The sequence below is a fragment of the Salvelinus sp. IW2-2015 genome, linkage group LG11 (genome assembly GCF_002910315.2).
Source record: "Salvelinus sp. IW2-2015 linkage group LG11, ASM291031v2, whole genome shotgun sequence".
Classification (NCBI taxonomy): Eukaryota; Metazoa; Chordata; class Actinopteri; order Salmoniformes; family Salmonidae; genus Salvelinus; species Salvelinus sp. IW2-2015.
Genome location: NC_036851.1, coordinates 46184 through 68605, shown reverse-complemented (window position 1 = coordinate 68605; position 22422 = coordinate 46184). Strand labels below are relative to the sequence as shown.

Sequence of the window (22422 nt, the reverse complement as noted above, 5' to 3'; positions counted from 1 at the left end):
CGAACACAACTGCTTTTAACCCAGGGCAAAAGCGTGAACGCGGAGCAATGACCGAATACAAACAGATTGTAAGCTATTCTCTCCGCAAGGCAATTCAAAACAGGTTAGTAGGTCTCAGTACAGAGACAAAATCGAGTCGAAATTCAACAGCTCAGATACAAGAGGTATGTGGCAGGGTCTACAGTCAATCACGGATTACACAAAAGACAAAAACCAGCCCCGTCGCGGACCAGGGGATGTCGTTAGCTCCCAGCACAGGCATAAACGAACTTTTTTGGCCCGCTATTGAGGGACAATACGGAGTGCCACTGACACGGCCCCCTGACCAAAACCTGCTGGGCTCTCTCCTTCACTTGACAGGCCGACGGTGAGTAAAACATTAAAACGTGTTAACCCTCGCAACGGCTGCAGGCCCAGACGGCAGTTCCCAGCCGCGTCCCTCAGAGCATGCGCAGACCAGCTGGCTGGTGTGTTTTACGGAATATTCAATCAATCTCTATATCCCAGTCTGCTGTTTCCCACATGCTTCAAGAGGGCCACCATTGGTTCCTGTTTCCCAAGAAAAGCTAAGGTAACTGGCTAAACGGACTATCGCCCCGTAGCACCACTTCCGTCATCATGAAGTGCTTTGAGAGAACTAGTCAAGGACTATATCACCTCCACCCTACCGGACCAGCCCTTAGACCCCACTCCAATTTGCCTTACCGAACCACAGTAGGTTCCACACTGACGACCGACACATGCACAACCACCACTGCACACTGCCCTAACCCATCGGGACAAGAGGAATACCCATGTGAGAATGCTGTTCATCGATTACAGCTCAGCATTTAACACCATAGTACCCTCCAAACTCGTCATCAAGCTCGAGACCCTGGGTCTCGACCCCGCCCTGTGCAACTGGGTCCTGGACTTCCTGACGGGCCGCCCCCAGGTGGTGAGGGTAGGTAACAACATCTCCACCCGCTGATCCTCAACACTGGGGCCCCACAAGGGTGCGTTTCTGAGCCCTCTCTGTACTCCCTGTTCACCACGACTGCGTGGCCATGCACGCCTCCAACTCGATCATCAAGTTTGCGGGATGACACTACAGTGTAGGCTTGATCACCAACAACGACGAGACGGCCTACAGAGGAGGTGAGGGCCCTCGGAGTGTGGTGTCAGGAAAATAACCTCATACTCAACGTCAACCAAAACAAAGGAGATGATTGTGGACTTCAGGAAACAGCAGAGGGAGCACCCCCCTATCCACATCGGAGGTCAGTAGTGGAGAAGTGGAAAGTTTAAGTTCCTCGGTGTACACATCACGGACAAACTGAATTGTCCACGCCACACAGAACGCGTTGTGAAGAAGGCGCAGCAGCGCCTCTTCAACCTCAGGAGGCTGAAGAAATTCGGCTTGTCACCAAAAGCACTCACAAACTTCTACAGATGCACAATCGAGAGCATCCTGTCGGGCTGTATCACCGCCTGGTACGGCAACTGCTCCGCCCACAACCGTAAGGCTCTCCAGAGGGTAGTGAGGTCTGCAGAAACGCATCACCAGGGGCAAACTACCTGCCTCCAGGACACCTACACCACCCGATGTCACAGGAAGGCCATAAAGATCATCAAGGACAACAAACCCCAAGCCACTGCCTGTTCACCCCGCTATCATCCAGAAGGCGAGGTCAGTACAGGTGCACATCAGCAGCCGGAGACTGAAACGACACGCTCTCTTCTCCGCGCATCCGACTGTTACACCACCCACTAACATTAGCGGGACCTGCCAACTACTGACTCACTCCAGCCACTTTAAAAATGGGAATTGAATGGAAATTATGTTAAAATTGTACCACTAGCCACTTTAAGCAATGCCACTTAATACAATGTTTACATACCCTACATTACCCATCTCATATGTATATACTGTACTCTATATCATCTACTGCATCTTGCCATCTTTATGCAATACATACCACTAGCCACTTTATAACTATGCCACTTTATGTTTACATACCCTACAGTACTCATCTCATATGTATATACCGTACTCTATACCATCTACTGCATCTGCCATGCCGTTCTGTACACCCACTCATCCATATATCTTTATGTACATATTCTTTTATCCCTTCACCACTTGTGTGTGTGTGTAAGGTAGTAGCGTGGAATTGTAGGTTTAGATTACTGTTGGTATTACTGCATTGTCGGAACTAGAAGCACAAGCATTTCGCTACCTCGCATTAACATCTGCTAACCATGTGTATGTGACTTAATAAAATTTGATTTGATTTGATTTGATTTGATTTTGTCACACCCGACCTAACCAAAATAATAAAGAAAACAAAGAGATAACTAGGTCAGGCGTGACAGTAACCCCCCAAAGGTGCGGGACTCCGGCGCAAAACCTGACACAGAGGGGAGGGTCCGGGTGGGCTTCTTACGGCGGCGGCTCGGGTGCGGGGACGTGGACCCATCCACCATAGTCATTACCGCTTTGGTGGCGCCTCTGGAGCGGGGACCCTTGCAGCGAGTCCCGGACTGAAGACATCGTAGAGAAGGCGCCCACTGGACGGAGGGGCAGCTCCGGACTGAGTTGTAGCTCCGGACTGAGGGGCAGCTCAGGACTGAAGGGCAGCTCCGGACTGAAGGGCAGCTCCGTAATGACGTGCAGCTCCGGACTGAAGGCAGCTCCGGAATGACGGCAGCTCCGGACTGACGGGCAGCTCCGGACTGACAGCAGCTCCGGACTGACGGGCAGCTCCGGACTGAGGGGAACTCCGGTGAGGGGTAACTCAGGACTGAAAGGCGTAGCCGGACTGAAGGGCAGCTCCGGACTGAGGGACAGCTCAGGACTGAGAGGGCAGCTCCGGACTGAGGGCAGCTCCGGACTGACGGACAGCTCAGGACTGAGGGGTAACTCAGGACTGAGGGTAACTCAGGACTGAGGGGTAACTCTCGCGAGTGATAGAGTGATAGCTATGCGGCTCACAGGGCCAGGCTACGGTTGTCCGACTCAGCGGGCGGCTCCGGCGGCTCCTGACTGACGGACGGCTCCGGCGGCTCCTGACTGACGGACGGCTCCGGCGGCTCCTGACTGACGGACAGGCTCTGGCGGCTCCTGACAGACGGGCGGCTCTGACGGCTCAGGACAGACGGACGGCTCAGGCGGCGCTGGACAGACGGGCGGCTCAGGCGGCGCTGGACAGACGGGCGCTCAGGCGGCGCTGGACAGACGGGCAGCTCAGGCGGCGCTGGACAGACGGGCAGCTCAGCGGCGCTGGACAGACGGGCAGCTCAGGCGGCGCTGTACAGACGGGAGCAGGGCATACTGGATCCTGGAGGCGCACAGTAGGCCTGGTGCGTGGTGCCGGAACTGGTGTACCGGGCTGGGGACACGCACCACAAGGCGAGTGCGAGGAGCAGGACAGGGAGTACTGGACCCTGGAGACGCACTGGATGCCTGGTGCGTGGTCCGGCACTGGTGGTACCGGGCTGAGGACACGCACCTCAGGGCGAGTGCGGGGGAGAGAAACAGGGCGTACAGGGCTCTGGAGACGCACAGGAGCCTGGTGCGTGGTGTTGGCACTGGTGGTACTGGGGCTGGGACACGTACCTCAAGGCGAGTGCGGGGTGCTGGAACTGGAGGCCTGGTTCGTGGCGCCGGCACCGGAGGACTGGTGCGAGGGGCTGCCACAGGAGAGCTGGTGCATGGGGCTGCCACAGGAGAGCTAGTACGTAGGGCTGCCACAGGAGGTGCAGGACTAGGGAGACGCACAGGAGGCCTGGTGCGTGGGACTGGCACTGTCATTACCAGACGGTTAGCACGAACCTCAGGACGAGTATGGAGAGCTGACTCAGGTAACATCAAATCCGGACACGTTCCGTCGGGCGGATGTCGTGTCTCATGCACCAACACAGCAACTCCCTCATTTCACTCTCCTCCAATTTCCCCATTAATTCCTTCACAGTCTCTGTTTCACTCCCTTGCTCACCTCCAATTCCACCCCAACTGGCTCTGGTTCCATCTTCGGCTCCTCCGGTAAGCACGGGAAGTTGGCGCAGGTCTCCTACCTGAACTCGCCACACTCCCCGTGTGCACCCTCCCCCAAGAAATTTTGAGGCTGCCTATCAGGCTTTCAGCCGCGCTGCAGAGCTAGCTCCTCATAATACACCTCTCGGCTTTCGCTGCCTTCAGCTCTGCCTTGGGGCTGCGATTTCACCGGCTGTTCCATGATCCCTTGCCGTCTAATATTTCCTCCCAAGTCCATTGCTCCACAAAACGCTGTTCCTTCCTTTCACGATGCTTGGTCCGGTTGTGGTGGGTTTATCTGTCACTATTATATAGCGTTATGTTCGTTTGTTATTTTGATAGTGTGTTTAGTGTTCTTCGTTTCGTTAAATAAATAAGAAGAATGTATTTATATCACGCTGCACCTTGGTCCTCCTCTCTTCCACATTACGACGATCGTGACAAAGTGTGACATTCTATTTTGATTTCACATAAAATTCACGTTAGTTGACAACTTAACCAAATGTAAATCAAAACTAGACGTTGAACTGACGTCTGTGCCCAGTGGGTAGCTATCTATTTGTATAGCTAGCTAGCTATCTAGCAAAGCCAATAGATATCTTATCTATGTCTATGGTTATAGCTAATTTGCACATAGACATGGTTATAGTAGTCTTGCTATGGGGGTTACAAGCATCTTTAGATGAGACAGAATAAAGGCTTTTGTGAAGAGTAGTTTTAACACTAGTAATATTTATAACTAACCAGTGACAGGGTTGTCCACCATTTACAGTTTTGTATAATTTTAAGAACACCTTGCAAAAACACCTATGCAAAACCCTAGCACCCCTCTCCATCTAACCTTTTCCATTCTAGGTATGTAAAACCTGACTCAAACTAAGAGACTCCTGCAGCACTAGACACAGAGGCCGGCTGGCTGGCTCTCTTTCTCTCTCTCTCTCTCTCTCTTTCTCTCTCTCACACACACATGCAACACTAGCAACTTACTCGCCCCAAGTGACGTTACAGACAGAAAACTAGCTATTCAATATGTTCATAATACTAACAGCTTACCTTTGCTACACTCCCACCCATTGGTTATTGTCATATCTAACCGCAGCAGAGGCCACTGGAGGTGCCATGGTGATGCCCCCCCACTTGCCCTTCAGCACGTGCATCATGGCCCTTAGCACAGCCTGTAAATTCTAATCTCCCCCCTCTCTTTCCTTCTCTATTATCTTCTGCTGTAGGAGCAGAGAAGATGAAGAGGCAGCATTCAATATGGTACTGTGACAGCTCATCTGCATCCCTGGTGATATGGATGACGACAGACAACGAAAGTGCTCAAAGAGACCCAAGTCAGCCGGCTCACACTCACACATGAGTTGTGCCACAAATGCACTCAACTGAAGGGTTCTACAAAGTCCCAAAGGATAAGACAGGGTAAGAGAGAGATGGCTTTTCTCTAGAACTTACTTTATTTATTTATGGTACTGACTGCCCAAACACACCTGGATCCACAGGTTTAACTGAATCCATCTTTGATTCCTGGAGGGCCGCGTGTCTGCTGGTTTTGGTTATTTCCTTTCAATCTGTGTCCAATTAAGACGTAGACAACCAGGTGAGAGGAGTTCCTAACTAATCAATGACTACTTAAAGCATTGTCAAAATTGGGGGGCAGGAAAGAAACTTGCCAGTGAGCATGGGTAGTACAGTATCTAGCTACAGTAGAATACATGTGTGATTGACATTGGTTTTTGTCAACAAAGGGCACCCAAGAAGAAACATAATTACCTCAGTAAAGGTAAGGAAAATGTTTAGCCTGTAGTAGAGTTAATTTATAACAAAAACATATGTTTGATTAGCTAGTAGATTATTAATGGCTAGTGAGCAAGTTGAAGCTAGTGTTAGCTAACTGGATGTCTAAATTACTATAAGCTGAAAAATGCTAGGTAGCTAGCTAGCATAAATTGCTAGCTACCAGACAGTAACGTTTTACAAGTTGCAGTTGTGTAATTTGTCCCTCCTTTTAGTACAGACGGGTTGTTATACCATTTATAAAATGTATTTGATGATTTATGTGCCATAATTACAATGAGGACATGTTGTTCCTCGCCTCATTCGAGGGCGACTGCCAGTTGTTCTACCCTGCTGCTAAGCGCTGCTAAGCCTTACGTTTCTCCAAGGTCGGGATATCAGAGATTATATGGTGGATGTCACTCTCCCCCGACAGGTGTGAACCCTCCTTTTTACCCAGGCAATTCTTAAAGGTTAATGTCATCAATCCAATGTATGAGAGTGCAATGATAAGAAGGGGCAGGGGATAAAGTGGCAGTATAACATTTGCCATAGTCTCTTCCATTCTCGTCCTTGGATGTATTAGAGGGAGAAAGGTGCCCCGTGCTTCATGGGAACAGAAAGCACAGCGCCTGGCACTTGAGTTAATCCACTCTGAAAAAGTCTTAGTCACATCTGCTTTGTTTCGAGAGTCCCGAGCCAAAAGTGAAATTGCATTGTGCTATTTAGCAGCCTCTCCATGTCACATCTCATTGTGTACATGCACTCCTTCCCTCTCCCCCACTCCCCCCCCCGCCTCCCTCCACCTCTCCCCCTTTGCCTGTCTGAGCTAAATGCCTCGGCCTCAGGGGGTGGATGTTTGAGTGGGCTGCGGAGGGGTGGAGGAGAGAGAGCGAGAGAGAGAGGCCTTAGTCTCCCATCGCTCTAGCTCATTCACTAAAGATAAAAGTGACGGCTCCCAGCTACTGTGGTGGTTATTTCTGTGGGGATCTGGGGAGTGCATGGGCCTGTGGGGTAGTAGGAGGTGGTAGTCAAAGAGAGTGTGCAGGTATTTGGGAGTTACCTGAATCCGAGAGTATAGTTCCATTAACCAGCCCCCTTATTTTTTCTTGCCCTATAGTTTGGGAATGAACTCTGCTGTCTGACTCAACAGCAAGTTACTAAGCAGTCATGTAATGGAGGCTGTTCGAAACCCATTACTGTGACGGGGAAATGCGTCTGAGACCTGGAGACTTGAGTTAGAACCTTGAGCTAATGCCTAGGCTTTAGCTCAGCAGGCTAATAGCCTTGTAGCGCACAGTCCGTTGACATACTGAATGAATATGTTCAGATTCAACTTATCTGGGGAAAAAGGAATACATAAATACATATACGAAAGCCATGAGTGATAAATATGTCATCCCAATAGTCCTGTGTTATTTGACCCACCCTCAGCATGGTCAGTATGTACCTGCAGTGGGCCACGATGGGGCCGGCGTCGGGAGGGTTGAGGAACTTGACCTGGCGAACGAAGCCTAGGAGGCCGGTGGCGTAGCAGGGCACCCCGTGGTCAGGCCAGCTAGTGAAGTGGAATTGACGGATCTCCCGAATCTCGTGGTGGCCCTTCTGAAAGAAAACAAATTTGAGGCTCAAATAGAGACATACACAGTGGACTTCCTGTAAACATTGGTCCTATTTGGCTCAGTCGATTCCTATGAAAAATGTATGTATGCATGACCGTACGTATGCTAAATGGCATATATTATTTTATAAACTGTGGGCTGACAACAAAATGGAGGCTAAAATGTAGGCATTAAATCAAATTCTATTCATCACATGCTTTGTAAACAACAGTTGTGGACTAAGAGTGAAATGCTTCCCAACATCGCAGCGAGAAAGAAAATAGAGAAATAAAAGAAAAGTAAAACATGTAATAATAACATTTATAATAGATAATAAACGATAACGTGGCTATACACAAGGGGTACCAGTACCGAGTCGATGTGCAGGGGTACAAGGTAATTGCGGTAGATATGAACAGGATTTTTTGTATTTGTATTTTTTAATTAACCTTAATTTAACTAGGCAAGTCAGTTAAGAAATATTATTATTTACAATGAAGGCCTACCCTGGCCAAATCCAGACAACGCTGAGCCAATTGTGCGGCGCCCTATGGGACTCCCAATCATGGCCATTTTTTTTTACATGAAAGCTTTATTCTAAAATGTTTGGAATAATTTTTTATTAACTCAATCTACACACAATACTCCATAATGACAAAGCGAAAACAGGTTTTTAGAACATTTTTTTTGAACAGTACTCAAACTCTAAATTGAGTTGAGGTGCATCCGGTTTCAATTGATCATCCTTGAGATGTTTCTTCATCTTGATTGGAGTGCACCTGTGGTAAATTCAATTGATTGGACATCATTTGGAAAGGCACACACCTGTCTTTAGAAGGTCCCACAGTTGACAGTGCATGTCAGAACAAAAAACAAGCCATGAGGTTGAAGGAATTGTCCGTAGAGCTCAGAGACAGGATTGTTATCGAGGCACAGATCTGGGTCAGAGTACCCAAAACATTTCTGCAGCATTTAAGGTCCCCAAGAACAGAGTGGCCTCCATCATTCTGAAATGGAAGAAGTTTAGAACCACCAACACTCTTCCTAGAGCTGGCCGCCCGGCCAAACTGAGCGATCGGTGGAGAAGAGCCTTGGTCAGGGAGGTGACCAAGAACCCGATGGTCACCCTGACAGAGCTACAGTTCCTCTTTGGAGATGGGAGAACCTTCCAGAATGACAACCATCTCTGCAGCACTCAACCAATCACGCCTTTATGGTGGAGGATCAGCTGGAGTGGTGTAAAGCTCGCCTCCATTGGACTCTGGAGCAGTAGAAACGCATTCTATAATGAATCACGCTTCACCATCTGTCAGTCCGATGGACAAATCTGGGTTTGGCGGTTGCCAGTAGAACGCTATCTGCCCGAATGCATAGTGCCAAGTATAACATTTGGTGGAGGAGGAATAATGGTCTGGGGATGTTTTTCATGGTTCGGACTAGGCCCCTTAGTTCTATTGAAGGGAAATCTTAACGCTACAGCATACATTGACATTCTAGACAATTCTGTGCTTCCAACTTTGTGGCAACAGTTTGGGGAAGGCCCTTTCCTGTTTCAGCATGACAATGCCCCTGTGCAGAGACTGCAAGCTGAGGGGTGATATTTTTGGGACTAGTCTGGCTTCAGAGAACATGTCTGCATTATGAGGGAAGTCTACATCCCCGTACAGTAAGACATCGAATCTATTTCTTTGAAATACACTACATGACCAAAAGTATGTGGACACCTGTTAATCAAACATCTCATTTCAAAATCATGTGCATTAATATGGAGTTCGTCCCCCTTTTGCTTCTATAACAGCCTCCACTCTTCTGGTAAGCCTTTCCACTAGATATTGGAACATTGCTGTGGGGACTTGCTTCCATTCAGCAACAAGAGCATAACATGCTGACCAAACCGGACGCGTGCGCCATTGCGCATGCCCACGTCCGTGTGCACCTTTTTACCTGAAATGCACAAGGTCCACTACTCCGACAATTAATCCACAGATAAAACGGTAAACCAAATTTAGTTTCTCATCATCTCTCCTCCTTCCTTCGGCCTCTTTTTCTTCTTTGGACTTTATATGACGGTTGGCAACCAACTTTACGGTGCATTACTACAACCGACTGGAGTGAGGACCTCAGTTAATCTTTCAATCACCCACGTGGGTATATGCTCCTAAAAACCAATGAGGAGATGGGAGAGGCCGGACTTGCAGCGCGTTGAGCGTTACAAATAGAACCAATTTCAATTTAAGTGCCTGGCCACGCAGACACTCGTTGACGCGGGTGCAATGATCAAATAACATGTATGTGTAAATTTATTTCACATGCGACGCGAGCGGTGTGGTCAGCATGTAAGTCAGGTTGTGCACTGATGTTGGGCGATTAGGCATGGCTCGCAGTCAGTGTTCCAATTCATCCCAAAGGTGTTCGAATGGGGTTAAGGTCAGGGCTCTGTGCAGAAAGGTGAAGTTCTTCCACACCGATCTCGACAAACCATTTCTGTTTGGACCTCGCTTCGTGCATGGGAGCATTATCATGCTGAAACAGGAAAGGGCCTTCCACAAACTGTTGACACAAAGTTGAAGTCACAGAATCGTTTAGAATGCTGTAGCGTTAAGGTGAATTGGCTGACAAGGCTACTCTAGTTGTCATAGTAACGACGGGTATGTGTGCAGTGTTGTAGGCTGATTGGTGGTGGCGCTTGTGCTTCCTATAACTTAGAAGTGCTTTGAATGTTCAAAATCATAGGGTAAGAACACCTTCAAAGCCTCAAAGGATAACATGGTCCAGCTTTCCAAACGAGTCCTTTAAAAACGGGTCGTTTTTGGCTAGCCACAGCTGTCAATTAGCTAGCTAGATAGCTGTTTAGCTTTCTAGCACATTCACTCATTTGTTTGTAAACAATTAACAAGCCAGTTACCGAACACATGTTCTTGTCAAACTGTCAACAGAGTAGCTAGCAAGCAACAAGATATGCTGTATAACAGTCTAAAACCACTTGAGGGCAAATTCATCGGATTTGACCATTCATACACAAGTCACATGGCCAGGAATCAGATTTGTAGGTGGTTTGAAATGTGGTTTGAAATAACTGATTCCATGTGATTTTTGGCTGTTCAGACTGCAGGAAAAAAACAGATTAGAATCAGATAGGCAAATAAATAGGATTCGAGTCACTTCAAACTTCCAATGTGAACAAGGCTTTAGCATAAAGTGAGATATCGAAAGTGAGATATCGAAACGCTATATTTGAAATAGAACCCACCAATAAGGATATCAGCCAAGGCAGCAGCACATAATGGGTGTGGATGTGCGGAAACTGGAAAGTGGCCATTTAGAGTATAGTATAATACTGGGCTACAGTAGTAATAATGATCACAGGTTTCACACCTCCACTCCCTTTTAACTGTACTGTATATAAGAATATGTATATATGAATAGTGTGTAAATAGTATTTTTGTTATCTCTTGGGGTCTTTCCTATATATAATATGTCATTTTTTATTTGAAATGTTATGTAATATCTTATGTTGTTCTAGTCTTTTACTATTCTGTACTTTGTCGTGTATTTGTAGGTTTTATATGGACCCCAGGAAGAGTAGCTGCTGCATGTACAGTAGCTAATGGGGCTCCTAATAAACTAAACTCTCTGCGCTAATGCTAAGTGCTTAATTGCCATTTGGGTTGGTTAACTGTTTAATCCCTGCACGCCAGCGTTGATATGCCGGCAAAGCCCACATAATACACTGCAGTTAAAATATCTCGCCTGTTTGGAGTATATGGACACTTGGGTCGACAGGTGCAGTATTGAAGGTGGTAACGGTGTAAATCGGAGGTAAACTATGTCTAAGTTTGCCAATCCAGTGGGCTCTGTTATATTTTATTTTCAACAGATTGAAGTCTGTGTGTGTGTACGGGCTTTAAAATCTATCTATCTGTGTGGTGCAGTAAAATAATCCCTTTGGATTCGTCATTAATAATGCTTTTCATAATTTCAGAGCTCATTATTTGACGCAATTAAAATGATTTAATACGTTATATTTGAAAGCATACGAAGCGTGAACCTATCACTGTGCACTGCTTTTTAAAGGCCCGGGAATTAAGGTTGTGGTGTGATAGTGGAGTTCTGTAATGACAAAGTCCTGTTTCCCTTTCAAATGGAGAGTGTGAGAAGGTTAAAAGGAACTTTTGCTTTCTTGCAAAACTGATGGATTAAGTGCATGCAAAATTCGTTGACTACAAGCTGTTGTGTTGTCTGCTTAAGCGGCTTTTAGAGAGCCACAAAATATGAATTTCAAGACTATCAAAGCTGGCTAGTTTTGTGACTGTTTCTCTGATGTTTCCCTTTCAAAGGGATCTAACAGAACAATGCGTCGAAGTCTGAATCCTGCATCCCAATTATATTGTGCTTCTTTCAATGCAAATCCTTACTGATTACTAGTGTTCAATTATACTCTAATTTCCCAGTTGAACAACATAGTTTCACCTTGCAGTCAACCACAAATGTAAATCCTCTTGGTTGGAATGAATGAAAACAAAACAAGAGAGCATGGCTATTGACTTGCATGGCTATTGAGTCGGTTTACCTTCTGGACTGTGAAGGTGCGAATGACGTACTCGGCCAGTGGCTCTGTCTCGATCAGTGTCACCTTGATATCTCCGTACACATCAGTCTCGTCAGGCCAGTACCTCACGCACTTCACCTGGGAAGAGAAACATACATGGTCAAATCCTTGTCTCTTAAAGAGGCTGTATGGGACTTTTGACCCTAGAGTGCAAAAGTCAGACAAAAGTGCTCCTGAAATGGACAGAAAAAATATTACACAGGACCAATCATTTCATTCTATTTCAGTGGTTGATAGTATATTCATAATATACAAAGAGGCCTAATTGAATGGCATTGAAAACCAAAAAAAAGTCATTTGTTGTTGATTTGTTGTGAACTATTTGTTGTTGTGAACAGCAATGGTATGAGGTGTAGGGAAGGGGAATATGAGCTATGATTGACACACCCTAACCTATTAAACAACTGGCTTTTCACCAAGTGTTTTTCGAGCAGTGGGGAAAGAAATGGCACAGAAATCCATTCAGTATGAGAACCGTTGATGGTTCTGCAATAACGTTGCACGTTCTTAGCCACTTGGCAGTGTCCCCAGAGTAGTACTCCTCTAACACCTTTCAAATCCGCTTTGATGAACTCACCCTGCCCACTTCCACCAGGTTCGTAACCATGACGATACTGCCAGAATTCTCTTGCCAGATCATCCTCCAGAAATCTCTCACCGTCTCCTGCATGGGGCCTGGAAGCAGTGGCGTAAAGTAATTAAGTAAAAATACTTTAAAGTACTACTTAAGTCGTTTTTGGGGTATCTGTACTTTACTATTTATATTTTTGACTACTTTTACTTTTACTTCACTCCTAATGAAAATAATGTACTTTTTACTCCATACATTTTCCCAGACACCAGAAAAGTACTCATTACATGTTGAATGCCTAGCAGGACAGGAAAAGGATCCAATTCATGCTCTTATCAAGAGAACACGTGGTCATCCCAACTTCCTCTGATCTGGCAGACTCACTAAACACAAATGCCTCTTTGTAAATGAGTGTTGGAGTGTGCCCCTGGCTATCCGTAAATAAAATAATACAAAATAAAATGGTGCCGTCTGCTTTGCTTAATATATGGAATTTAAAATGATTTATACTTTTACTTGTATACTTTAAGTATATTTACAACTAAATACTTTTAGACTTTTACTCAAGTAGTATTTTACTGGGTGTCTTTCACTTTTACTTGAGTAATTTCCTATTAAGGTATCTATACTTTTACTCAAGTATGACAATTGGGTACTTTTTCCACCACTGCCTGGAAGGAGAAAAGAAAGCAAGGATAATATCAAGACGTATTGGACAGAGATGATCGTAACAGGAACCAGGAAGTACACGTGTTCGAATTGTGTCATTATGGCTGCATTCAAAATGGTACCCTATGCCTGAGAATGGCACCTTCTATCCCCATAAAGTGCACTACCATTGACTAGAGCTTTCTATTGGCTTCCCAATGCAGTTATACTTTCTGAAGAATCTTGAGATGCATGGCATCACCGTCTCATCCTTCATTATCTGATCCCAGAAGGAGAGCAACTTATCCACTGCACAACCATGCCCACGATCCATTTAAGATAATCCCCGATTTGTTATGGGACTAAAGGAATGGTGTCTTAAATGTGTTATTGGCTTTAACTGTGTGTTTTTTTTTTAGGGCGTCCAAGTAATTACCTCCCCTACGTCTGGGAACACTTTTCCAGCTGTCTACTGTCTTTACAGACCTCCCCTCCATCCAATGTAATTACCTTGTGTGGCGATGTAATGTCTTGGTCTATGATACCCCTGTGAGAAAGAGAAGAGAAAAAAGAAAACCCTGAGGTGTACTGTAACAGCGCAAGGTCCTTTTTAAATCAGATCAAATCCGAGCCTCTTCATTTTCCCTATCCGCGAAAATAATAGGCAATTCTGTCATATTGTTCCATCGAGACAAATTGCCTTGTTCAAATGAATTTATCAATTTCATTTCATTAATACGACATTGTCATTTAACCATATCAAGTGCGAACGTGCGTGAAAAAAAAACACACTTTCAAATTCATTACTATTGCAACCACTGTTAGATAAATTAACAATCAACACAGTTGAGGCTCCTAGGGCTAGAGCCAGGTATACCAGTCAATTTTACCAGCGGATCCTGGCACAATCGACCCAGTCATTGTTTTATTAGAGGAAACGGGGCTTGATGACATGATTATAGATACAGCTGTAATGTCGACTTATACTGATGCCGTTTCTCGAAGTGCAGGGAATTCACAGCCCCCTAAGCATAATAGAGACAATCATATGGACATTGTCATTATCGTCATACATGCTCAGAAGCTCTGTGTTTGCAGCAGATAATAATATGTCAACTAAGGCACTGCATCTCAGTGCTAGAGGCGTCACTACAGACCCTGGTTCAATTCCAGACTGCATCACAACCGGCTGTGATTGGGAGTCCCATAGGGCGGCGCACAATTGGCCCAGCGTCGTCCGGGTTAGGTTTTAGCCGTCATTGTCAATAAGAATTTGTTCTGAATTGCCTAGTTAAATAAAGGCTAAATAAAAAATAAAATAGAGGCACATAGCAGCATGATCTACTTCAGTACCCATTATGCTCTGTGCAATATTTGATTGTATCTTAGTAAAGATCTGGAGTGAAAATAAGACGTTATGATAAAAAGTAGCAGTCCATTCCTTCCGCGGCCTCATACTTACGTCGATGTAGTTGGCATTCATGTAGTCCGAGTGGGGGTCTCCATCTAGCAGTTGCAGTCTGACACGAGTGTGGTCATCTGTGGGGTCAAATATTCACAAAGAGCAAGCCTAAAGTTACATTTACCCATTTAAGGTTCACACAACAACACCTGAACACCATGTCTGAGGACTACGTCTGTGCTCCAAATGGCACCCTATACCTTACTTCCTTACATAGTGCACTATTGTTGACCAGAGCTCTATGGGCCCTGGTCAAAAGTAGTGCACTAAATAGTGAAAAGGGTGCCATTTAGTACACAGCTGCTACTACCACAGATGATATGCAAAACACACCCTAGGGAGAGAGACTGATTTGTAGTATATTAACGGCAAAATACCCATTTGTAGGCACGGTATAAGCATCAGTCACTCTGTGTAGTATATTAAACCCATGGTACCGATTACAGAGACATGTTTCTTCCTCTTTGTCAGCGAAAACGATTTCCATCTCGAAACTGCCAAAAGCGCCCCTAGGTCCTTACACAGAGAACATGACTAATCTCACTGCATGATTGAATTAGTTACTTCAACCGCAAAATCTACCTCTCTCTCCACAAACACATGTTTGACCCATATATAGACCCATATTACTGTAATTTTGACATGTAAAATCTTCAGTGTGACTCCACAGGGCTTCCTCTTGGCAATGAAGTGAGTGATGGTGATGGCAGTGGTGGCGGGGCCTGTTAGAGGAGGAGGAAAGGACCTGATGATGATGGGAGGATGGGTAACACACTGCTTTCGTCTCACTTTGATCAGTGTGAAATGCAAATGTTCTGGCACCACAGCATGTCTCATGACTGATTTGATGCTCCTGGTTGAAAGGCCCAGCAGCCAGCCAGCAAGGACGAGGATAGATTCATATCTGCACTTATCATAGATATTGGCCTATAATCCGGGGTTATCTTCTTTCTGATCTCTCTTTACTGGGCAACGATGGTTAAAAACCAACATTCCGTTGGTCGGGCGAGCGACTCTCCTCTCCTCTTTCCCCTTTCTACCTCTCCTCTCACATAGCCCCCTTAAGCCAGGAGACCATCTGCATGCACCCTGCCCTCCTCCCTTCCACAGATGCAGAGAGACAGAGGTAACTTAACAAGACTGTGTCAGCTGTCACAACAAAAGCCCGCCTAAGGGGGGCCTCTCCTCAATCCGTGCCCAGAGTGGTGCGTATAATTGGGAAAGGACTGGAGGCTCCGGTGTGGATGCTGGCTGGGGATGGGACTGGCCAGGGTAACACTTTATTTGGATAGTCCATCTGTAGTAAGGTTGAATCCCGGAAACGGGTTACCGAGATTTACCCCCCAAACCCACTCACTTTTCCAGGGAAAAATAACTGTGAGAAACCGGTAAATTATGATACATTATTTATATCAACAGTATGACATGAAATGGAACTGTTAAATTATATGTGATAACGAAATCTGGCTTCTCTATGGCCTTCTCTCTGCTATCTGCATGATCAATCATCAACGCTCAGGGTAGGGAGCACAGTTCACAACACATCGCATAATAGTAACTTTTTTTCTTGTGACTGGTAGGCCTACATTTTCATCAGCATAATCTATTCTACAGGAATATAAGGACTGAAGGTCTAATTTACGCATCTCCATCTGGCTTTCACGGGTCACCTTATTTGTTAATTATTGAAGCAGCAGAGTTTTAAAGGAGCCTATCACTTGAATATCAATGCTTTAAATCAGTCCATACGTGAGCGTTCTCTCGCAATCTTTCTCTCTCCCTCAATTGCATTCAAATTGCATCCAAAATAGATAATCCTGTTAAAGATAGATTTTTAGATATGTTGGCAAATTTATTGAACATTAAAGACAGAAATATCTAAATGACATAAGTATGCACACCCCTGAGTCAATACATGTTAGAATTACCTTTAGCAGCGATTACAGCTGTGAGTCCTTCTGGGTAAGCCTCTAAGAGCTTTGCACACCTCGATTGTACATTATTTGTCCATTATTCTTTAAATAATTCTTCAAGCCGTGTCAAATTGGTTGTTGATCATTGCTAGACAACTATTTTCAAGTCTTGCTATAGATTTTCAAGCAGATTAAAGTCAAAATTGTAACTCGGCCTCTCAGGAACATTCAGTGTCTTCTAACTCCAGTGTAGATCTGTCCTTGTGTTTTAGGTTAATTCATCTCCCAGTGTCTGGTGGAAAGCAGACTAAACATGGTTTTCCTCTAGGATTTTGCTTGTGCTTAGCTCTAATCCGTTTATTTTTTATTTTGAAAAACACCTCAATCCTTAACGATTACACGCATACCCATAACATATTGCAGCCACCACTATGATTGAAATTATGGAGAGTGGTACTCAGTAATGTGATGTATTGGATTTTCCACAAACATAACACTTTGTATTCAGGACAAAAAGTGAATTGCTTTGCCACATTTTTTTGCAGTATTACTTTAGTGCCTTGTTGCAAACAGGATGCATGTTTTAGAATATGTTTTATTCTGTACAAGCTTACTTCTTTTCACTCAGTCAATTAAGTTAGTATTGTAGAGTAACTACAATGTTGTTGATGCATCCTCAGTTCTCTCCTAACACAGCCAATAACTCTAACTATTTTAACGTCGCCATTGGTCTCATGCTGAAATCCCTGAGCGGTTTCCTTCCTCTCCTGCAACTGAGTTAGGAAGGACGCCTGTATCTTTGTAGTGACTGGGTGTATTGATACACCATCCAAAGTGTAATTAAGAACTTCACCATGCTCAAAGGCATATTCAATGTCTGCTTTTCTTTTTTTACCAATCTACCAATAGGTGCCCTTCTTTGCGAGGCGTTGTAAAACCTCCCTGATCTTTTTAGTTGAATCTGTGTTTGAAATTCACTGCTCGACTGAGGGACCTTACAGCTAATTGTATATTTGGGGTTCAGATATGAGGTAGTCATTCAAAAATCATGTTGAACTGTATTATTGCACACAGAGTGTGTCGATCCAAGTAATTATGTGACTTAAGATATTTGTTACTGCTGAATTTATTTAGGCTTGCCATAACAAAGGGGTTGAATACTTATTGACTCAAAACTCATTTCATTTTCATTCTTTATTCATTTGTAAAAAATGATAATAATTCCACTTTCAAAATGATGGGGTATTGTGTGTAGGCAAGAGACAAAAGATCTCAATTGAATCCATTAGAAATTCAGGCCATAACATTAAAATGTGGAAAAAGTCTAGGGGTGTGAATACTTTCTGAAGGCACTGTATATTTAGCTAATGAATGACGGGTTATGCATAAGCTTTTAACTTATAGCCTCTGTCTTTTGCGCAATATACACCTGCGCTCCGTTGGCCTCGCCTCAATAAAACGATCCTTAGCACTTGGAGTCCCAGCAAAAACTAGACTAGAATAGCTTGCTGGAATTATAATTTTTTGCATTTCTTATAACAATAGATTTTTCGAAGAGAGATGCAAGCTCTTGTTTTCTGAATGTTAAATACAGCAGCCCAATTGAACTCACTGGGAGTATCAATACAGAGAGAATGCGCGATGGCGGCAGGCTATGGCGGGTTTTTTAATCAGACTATCACCCATAACCACTCAATCTTCGTGAAGAGACTACTATATCATTCAAGCATGCCATTACAATGATGAAGATCAAGGACAACAACACTTATTTCATTTAACTGTAAAAAGCAAGGAAGGAATTAAGCAACAATAGAGAGAGAAAGAGATTGGCTAATGCGCATGTCGCACAACATTAGGGGGAAATTATGAAAGGTAGCCTATATATGCATCAGAATACTAAATATAAAACATTTAAATAGGCTCTGTTATATTTCAAAATTAAAATCACATTTACTAGCCTATAACTGTAACTTTGTAGGACACATTTCCTGGACTAGTATCCCATGTTCTCTCCTAGCTTCCTGGTTTGAATGCGGTGCGTAATTCCTGTCATTATAATACAGTATAATATAATAAAGTACAGTAATACAGTCTCACTCAAAAATATTAGCTTACTGGAGCTTTGAATTGATTTACCCAAGAGAGCATAACTACACCTATGGGTTTTTATATTTTTCTGTCATGTGTCATATGCGGTAGCATATACAGTATATTATATATGCTGTATTGGATAACGGCACAATCATTTGGGCTTTAATGTATGGCTCATCAGGCTCAGGTGGCATCTGGTTTGAATTGTCATGCCGATAGAACACTCATATGCCTTTAGCACCATACGCCTCAAGCACACTCCCAATAAAGCCCATTCCTCATACAGAGGGGTCCTGAACTCATAGCTGATTTCATGGCTACGACTCCTCGGGTGGACTATTGATTCTCTTTTGCGGCTCAGTCGTATTTTTTACTGTTTCTTGTAAAAGTTTGGTGCAAGGGCTTGTTTACTTTGGACTTGAGCAGTTTGGTCTTGAGTAGAAGGCATTTCTGATTTTGTAAACTAAATTTGTATTGTCTTTGTTAAACTCTATTCAAATCCAGACATATTTTTCTGCTTTATACGCTGTAGAATGACACTTCCAGTTTTGGCGGGAAATACCGGGTTACCTGGAGAAAGTGATTTATTCTCGGGATGGAACATTTGCAAAACACCTGGAAAATATTCAACCCTAATCTGTTGATGATCTACAGACTATTTACGAACTATAAATAAAATGTAAACTAACTATCCCTAACCCTAACCCTAGTCCTAACTCTAACTCTAACTCTAACCTTAACCCTTATTCTAAACCTAACCGTAACCGTAGCAAGCAGTTGCTTATCAAGATATAGTTTGTTGATAGTTTGACCATCTGTAAGAGCATTTTACCTGTGGTAAAATATTCCTCATCTCCTCTATCAGGATTACTGAGCAGGATTACTGGGTCTTCATTCTAGCCCTGACCACACCACGCAGGATCCTGGATGACGGCTGGCAGGGGGTTGTGTGAAGGAGGCCGGACGTTCTTGGCGCACAGAGTACCCCGTCACACAAGGTTTCCCTGTACAGCCTCCCGGCTATAACACTCATATGCCTTGAGCACCATACGCCTCAAACACACTCCCAATAAAGCCCATTCCTCATACAGAGGGGTCCTGAACTCATTACTGATTCATGCTACCGACTCCTCGGCTGGACTATTGATTCTCTGTTGCTGCTCTGTCGTCTTTTTTTTTTACTGTTTCTTGTAAAAGTTTGTTGCAGGGGCTTGTTTACTGTGGACTTTTCAAGAACTGGAATTCTGGGGAGCAGCTTGGTCCATATGAACTCGAGTAGAAGGCACATCTGATTTTGTATACTACATTTCTATTGTCTGCTGTCTATAAAATTCTGTCTCTGAGACCTACAGAATATCATAATCACCATTTCACATTCTAAATCGGGCAAAAGTTAACATTGTGCAATTCTACACATTTTGCCATGGGACATAGAGAAAATGTTGCATTTTACTGGCATGGGCTAATTGAGTGACTATCAGTGACTGACTTAACAAGAAAAAAACTGCTGATGCACAAACAAATTGATCCAAGGCCATGGGCCGCCAGCTGTCCATGCCTGGTCTAGGACTACAGTGAAAAGGTAGGCATGTTTAAAAACACAGCAGCGTCAAAATGAATTGCTGATTGAGGGGACCTGGCTTCTCTGTGTAACGCGTGATATGTCACAGCTCCATTAATCACTAAAGCCTATGTTGTCGCCAGAGAGTTTATACATTGCCACTAAACTGTCAATGTGGCTGAACGCATTACGGACTTTAATAGCCTGTTAAAGTCAGCCCTCCTGGAGGTTCCGCTGTCAAACAGGCAGAATGCTGTTTCCAAGCTGATTGTCCCGCAAAGCATGCTGGTAGTCGACTGATCCGATTTAATCCTGTTCAGCAGCTCAGAGATTAGACTCTGCCTCGAGGTGTACCTGAGAGATGCTGAGGGTTTCATCAACAACGCTAACTGTTTACTTTGACCCTGTTCAACGAGAAGCCCATGTTTGGCCAAGTGTCATCCAGATCAGGAGTGGTTAACAGTGGAGGAAGAATATATAGCAAGTAGAGGAGAAGGGAGGTGTTTGCCCAACAGGGAATATTGAAATGTACTGTTAAAATATACTGTAGGTTATATCAGACTATTTTGTAAACTAGACAGTCTAAGGATCAGTGGGTTCCTTTAAATAAATACAAACAACTCTAGTAGTTGTCAATCACACATTGTAGCTATTAGCACAAAACCACTACATCACCGGATTCCTGACGTAAGCTCCGGACCTTTGCCTCGGATCATAGCAGCTTGCTAACTGCTACCGAGTGGCTATAGTGGCTAACGCCCTTGTCCAAAAGCTAGCACCAATTAGCCTCGAGCCAGGCGTATCTCCCGGCTAGCAAACAAAATTACTCCAGCTACAATACCGCTTTTGCCAATTGGCCTGAACCCTTTGTCGACATGGAGCCCCGCCGATCCATCACGACTGGTCTGCCGACGTAATTCTGTCCGATGTGCCCTCAACCGGCCTTTGTTGGACGTCAGTGAAGACGCTTCTGCTGGCCCCGGCCTGCTAACTTTAGGAACGCCGTGTCCCCCGCTCGCCTAGCGTCGTAACGACTACCTAACGGCTTCCCTGTTTCATCTTTTGCTGTTCACTGGACCCTTCATTAATCACGGTACTCCATTTTTGTTTATCTGTCGGCCCCAGCCTCGAACTCAGGCCCTGTGTGTAGTTAACTGACCCTCTCTACCCATTCATTGCCATTTTACCTGTTGTTGTTGTCTTAGCTGATTAGCTGTTGTTGTCTTACCCGTTGTTGTCTTAGCTAGCTCTCCAAATCAACACCTGTGATTGCTTTATGACTCGCTTTATGTCTCTCTCTAATGCCAATATGCCTTGTATACTTTTGTTTAGGGTAGTTATCATTGTTTTATTTTACTGCGGAGCACCTAGCCCCACTCAACATGCCTCAGATATATATTTTTGTCCCACCTCCCACACATGCGATAACCTCACCTAGCATAACTAGTGATGCAACCTCTCTTATCGTCACTCAATGCCTGGGTTTACCTCCACTGTACCCGCACCCCACCATACCCCTGTCTGTACATATAGCCTTTAGCTGTACCCTCATCCTACTCTTCCTCTGTTCCTCGGGTGATGTAGAGGTTAACCCAGGCCCTGTGTGTCACCAGGCGCTCTCATTTGTTGACTTCTGTAACCGTAAAAGCCTTGGTTTCATGCATGTTAACATCAGAAGCCTCCTCCCTAAGTTTATTTTACTCACTGCTTTAGAACACACCACCAACCCTAATGTCCTTGCCTTGTCTGAATTGTGGCTTAGGAAGGCCACCAAAAATTCTGATATTTCCATCCCCAACTACAACATTTTCCATCAAGATAGAACTGCCAAAGGGGGAGGAGTTGCAATCTACTGCAGAGATAGCCTGCAATGTTCTGTCATACTTTCCAGGTCCATGCCCAAACAGTTCGAGCTTCTAATTTTAAAAATGAATCTCTCCAGAAATAAGTCTCTCACTGTTGCCGCCTGTTAATCACTCCCCTCAGCTCCCAGCTGTGCCCTGGACACCATATGTGAATTGATTGCCCCCTATCTATCTTCAGAGTTCGTTCTGTTAGGTGACCTAAACTGGGATATGCTTAACACCCCGGCCATCCTACAATCTAAGCTAGATGTTCCCAATATCACACAAATTATCAAGGAACCCACCAGGTACAACCCTAAATCTGTAAACA

At 44.6% G+C, this 22422-nt stretch overlaps 1 protein-coding gene across 1 annotated transcript in view; it reads right to left on the bottom strand.

Annotated features, from left to right (window-relative positions):
* The window catches only part of LOC111969625 (receptor-type tyrosine-protein phosphatase T-like), a gene marked incomplete at its 5' end in the record, with an annotated part of 104175 nt that overhangs the window by 38536 nt on the left and 43217 nt on the right, over nt 1-22422 (bottom strand). The window contains 5 exons of the mRNA XM_023995763.3: nt 7242-7396; nt 11963-12079; nt 12579-12676; nt 13731-13767; nt 14683-14759. Of these exons, the coding sequence (XP_023851531.2) occupies nt 7242-7396; nt 11963-12079; nt 12579-12676; nt 13731-13767; nt 14683-14759 (484 nt within the window). The remainder of the gene's footprint in view (nt 1-7241; nt 7397-11962; nt 12080-12578; nt 12677-13730; nt 13768-14682; nt 14760-22422) is intronic.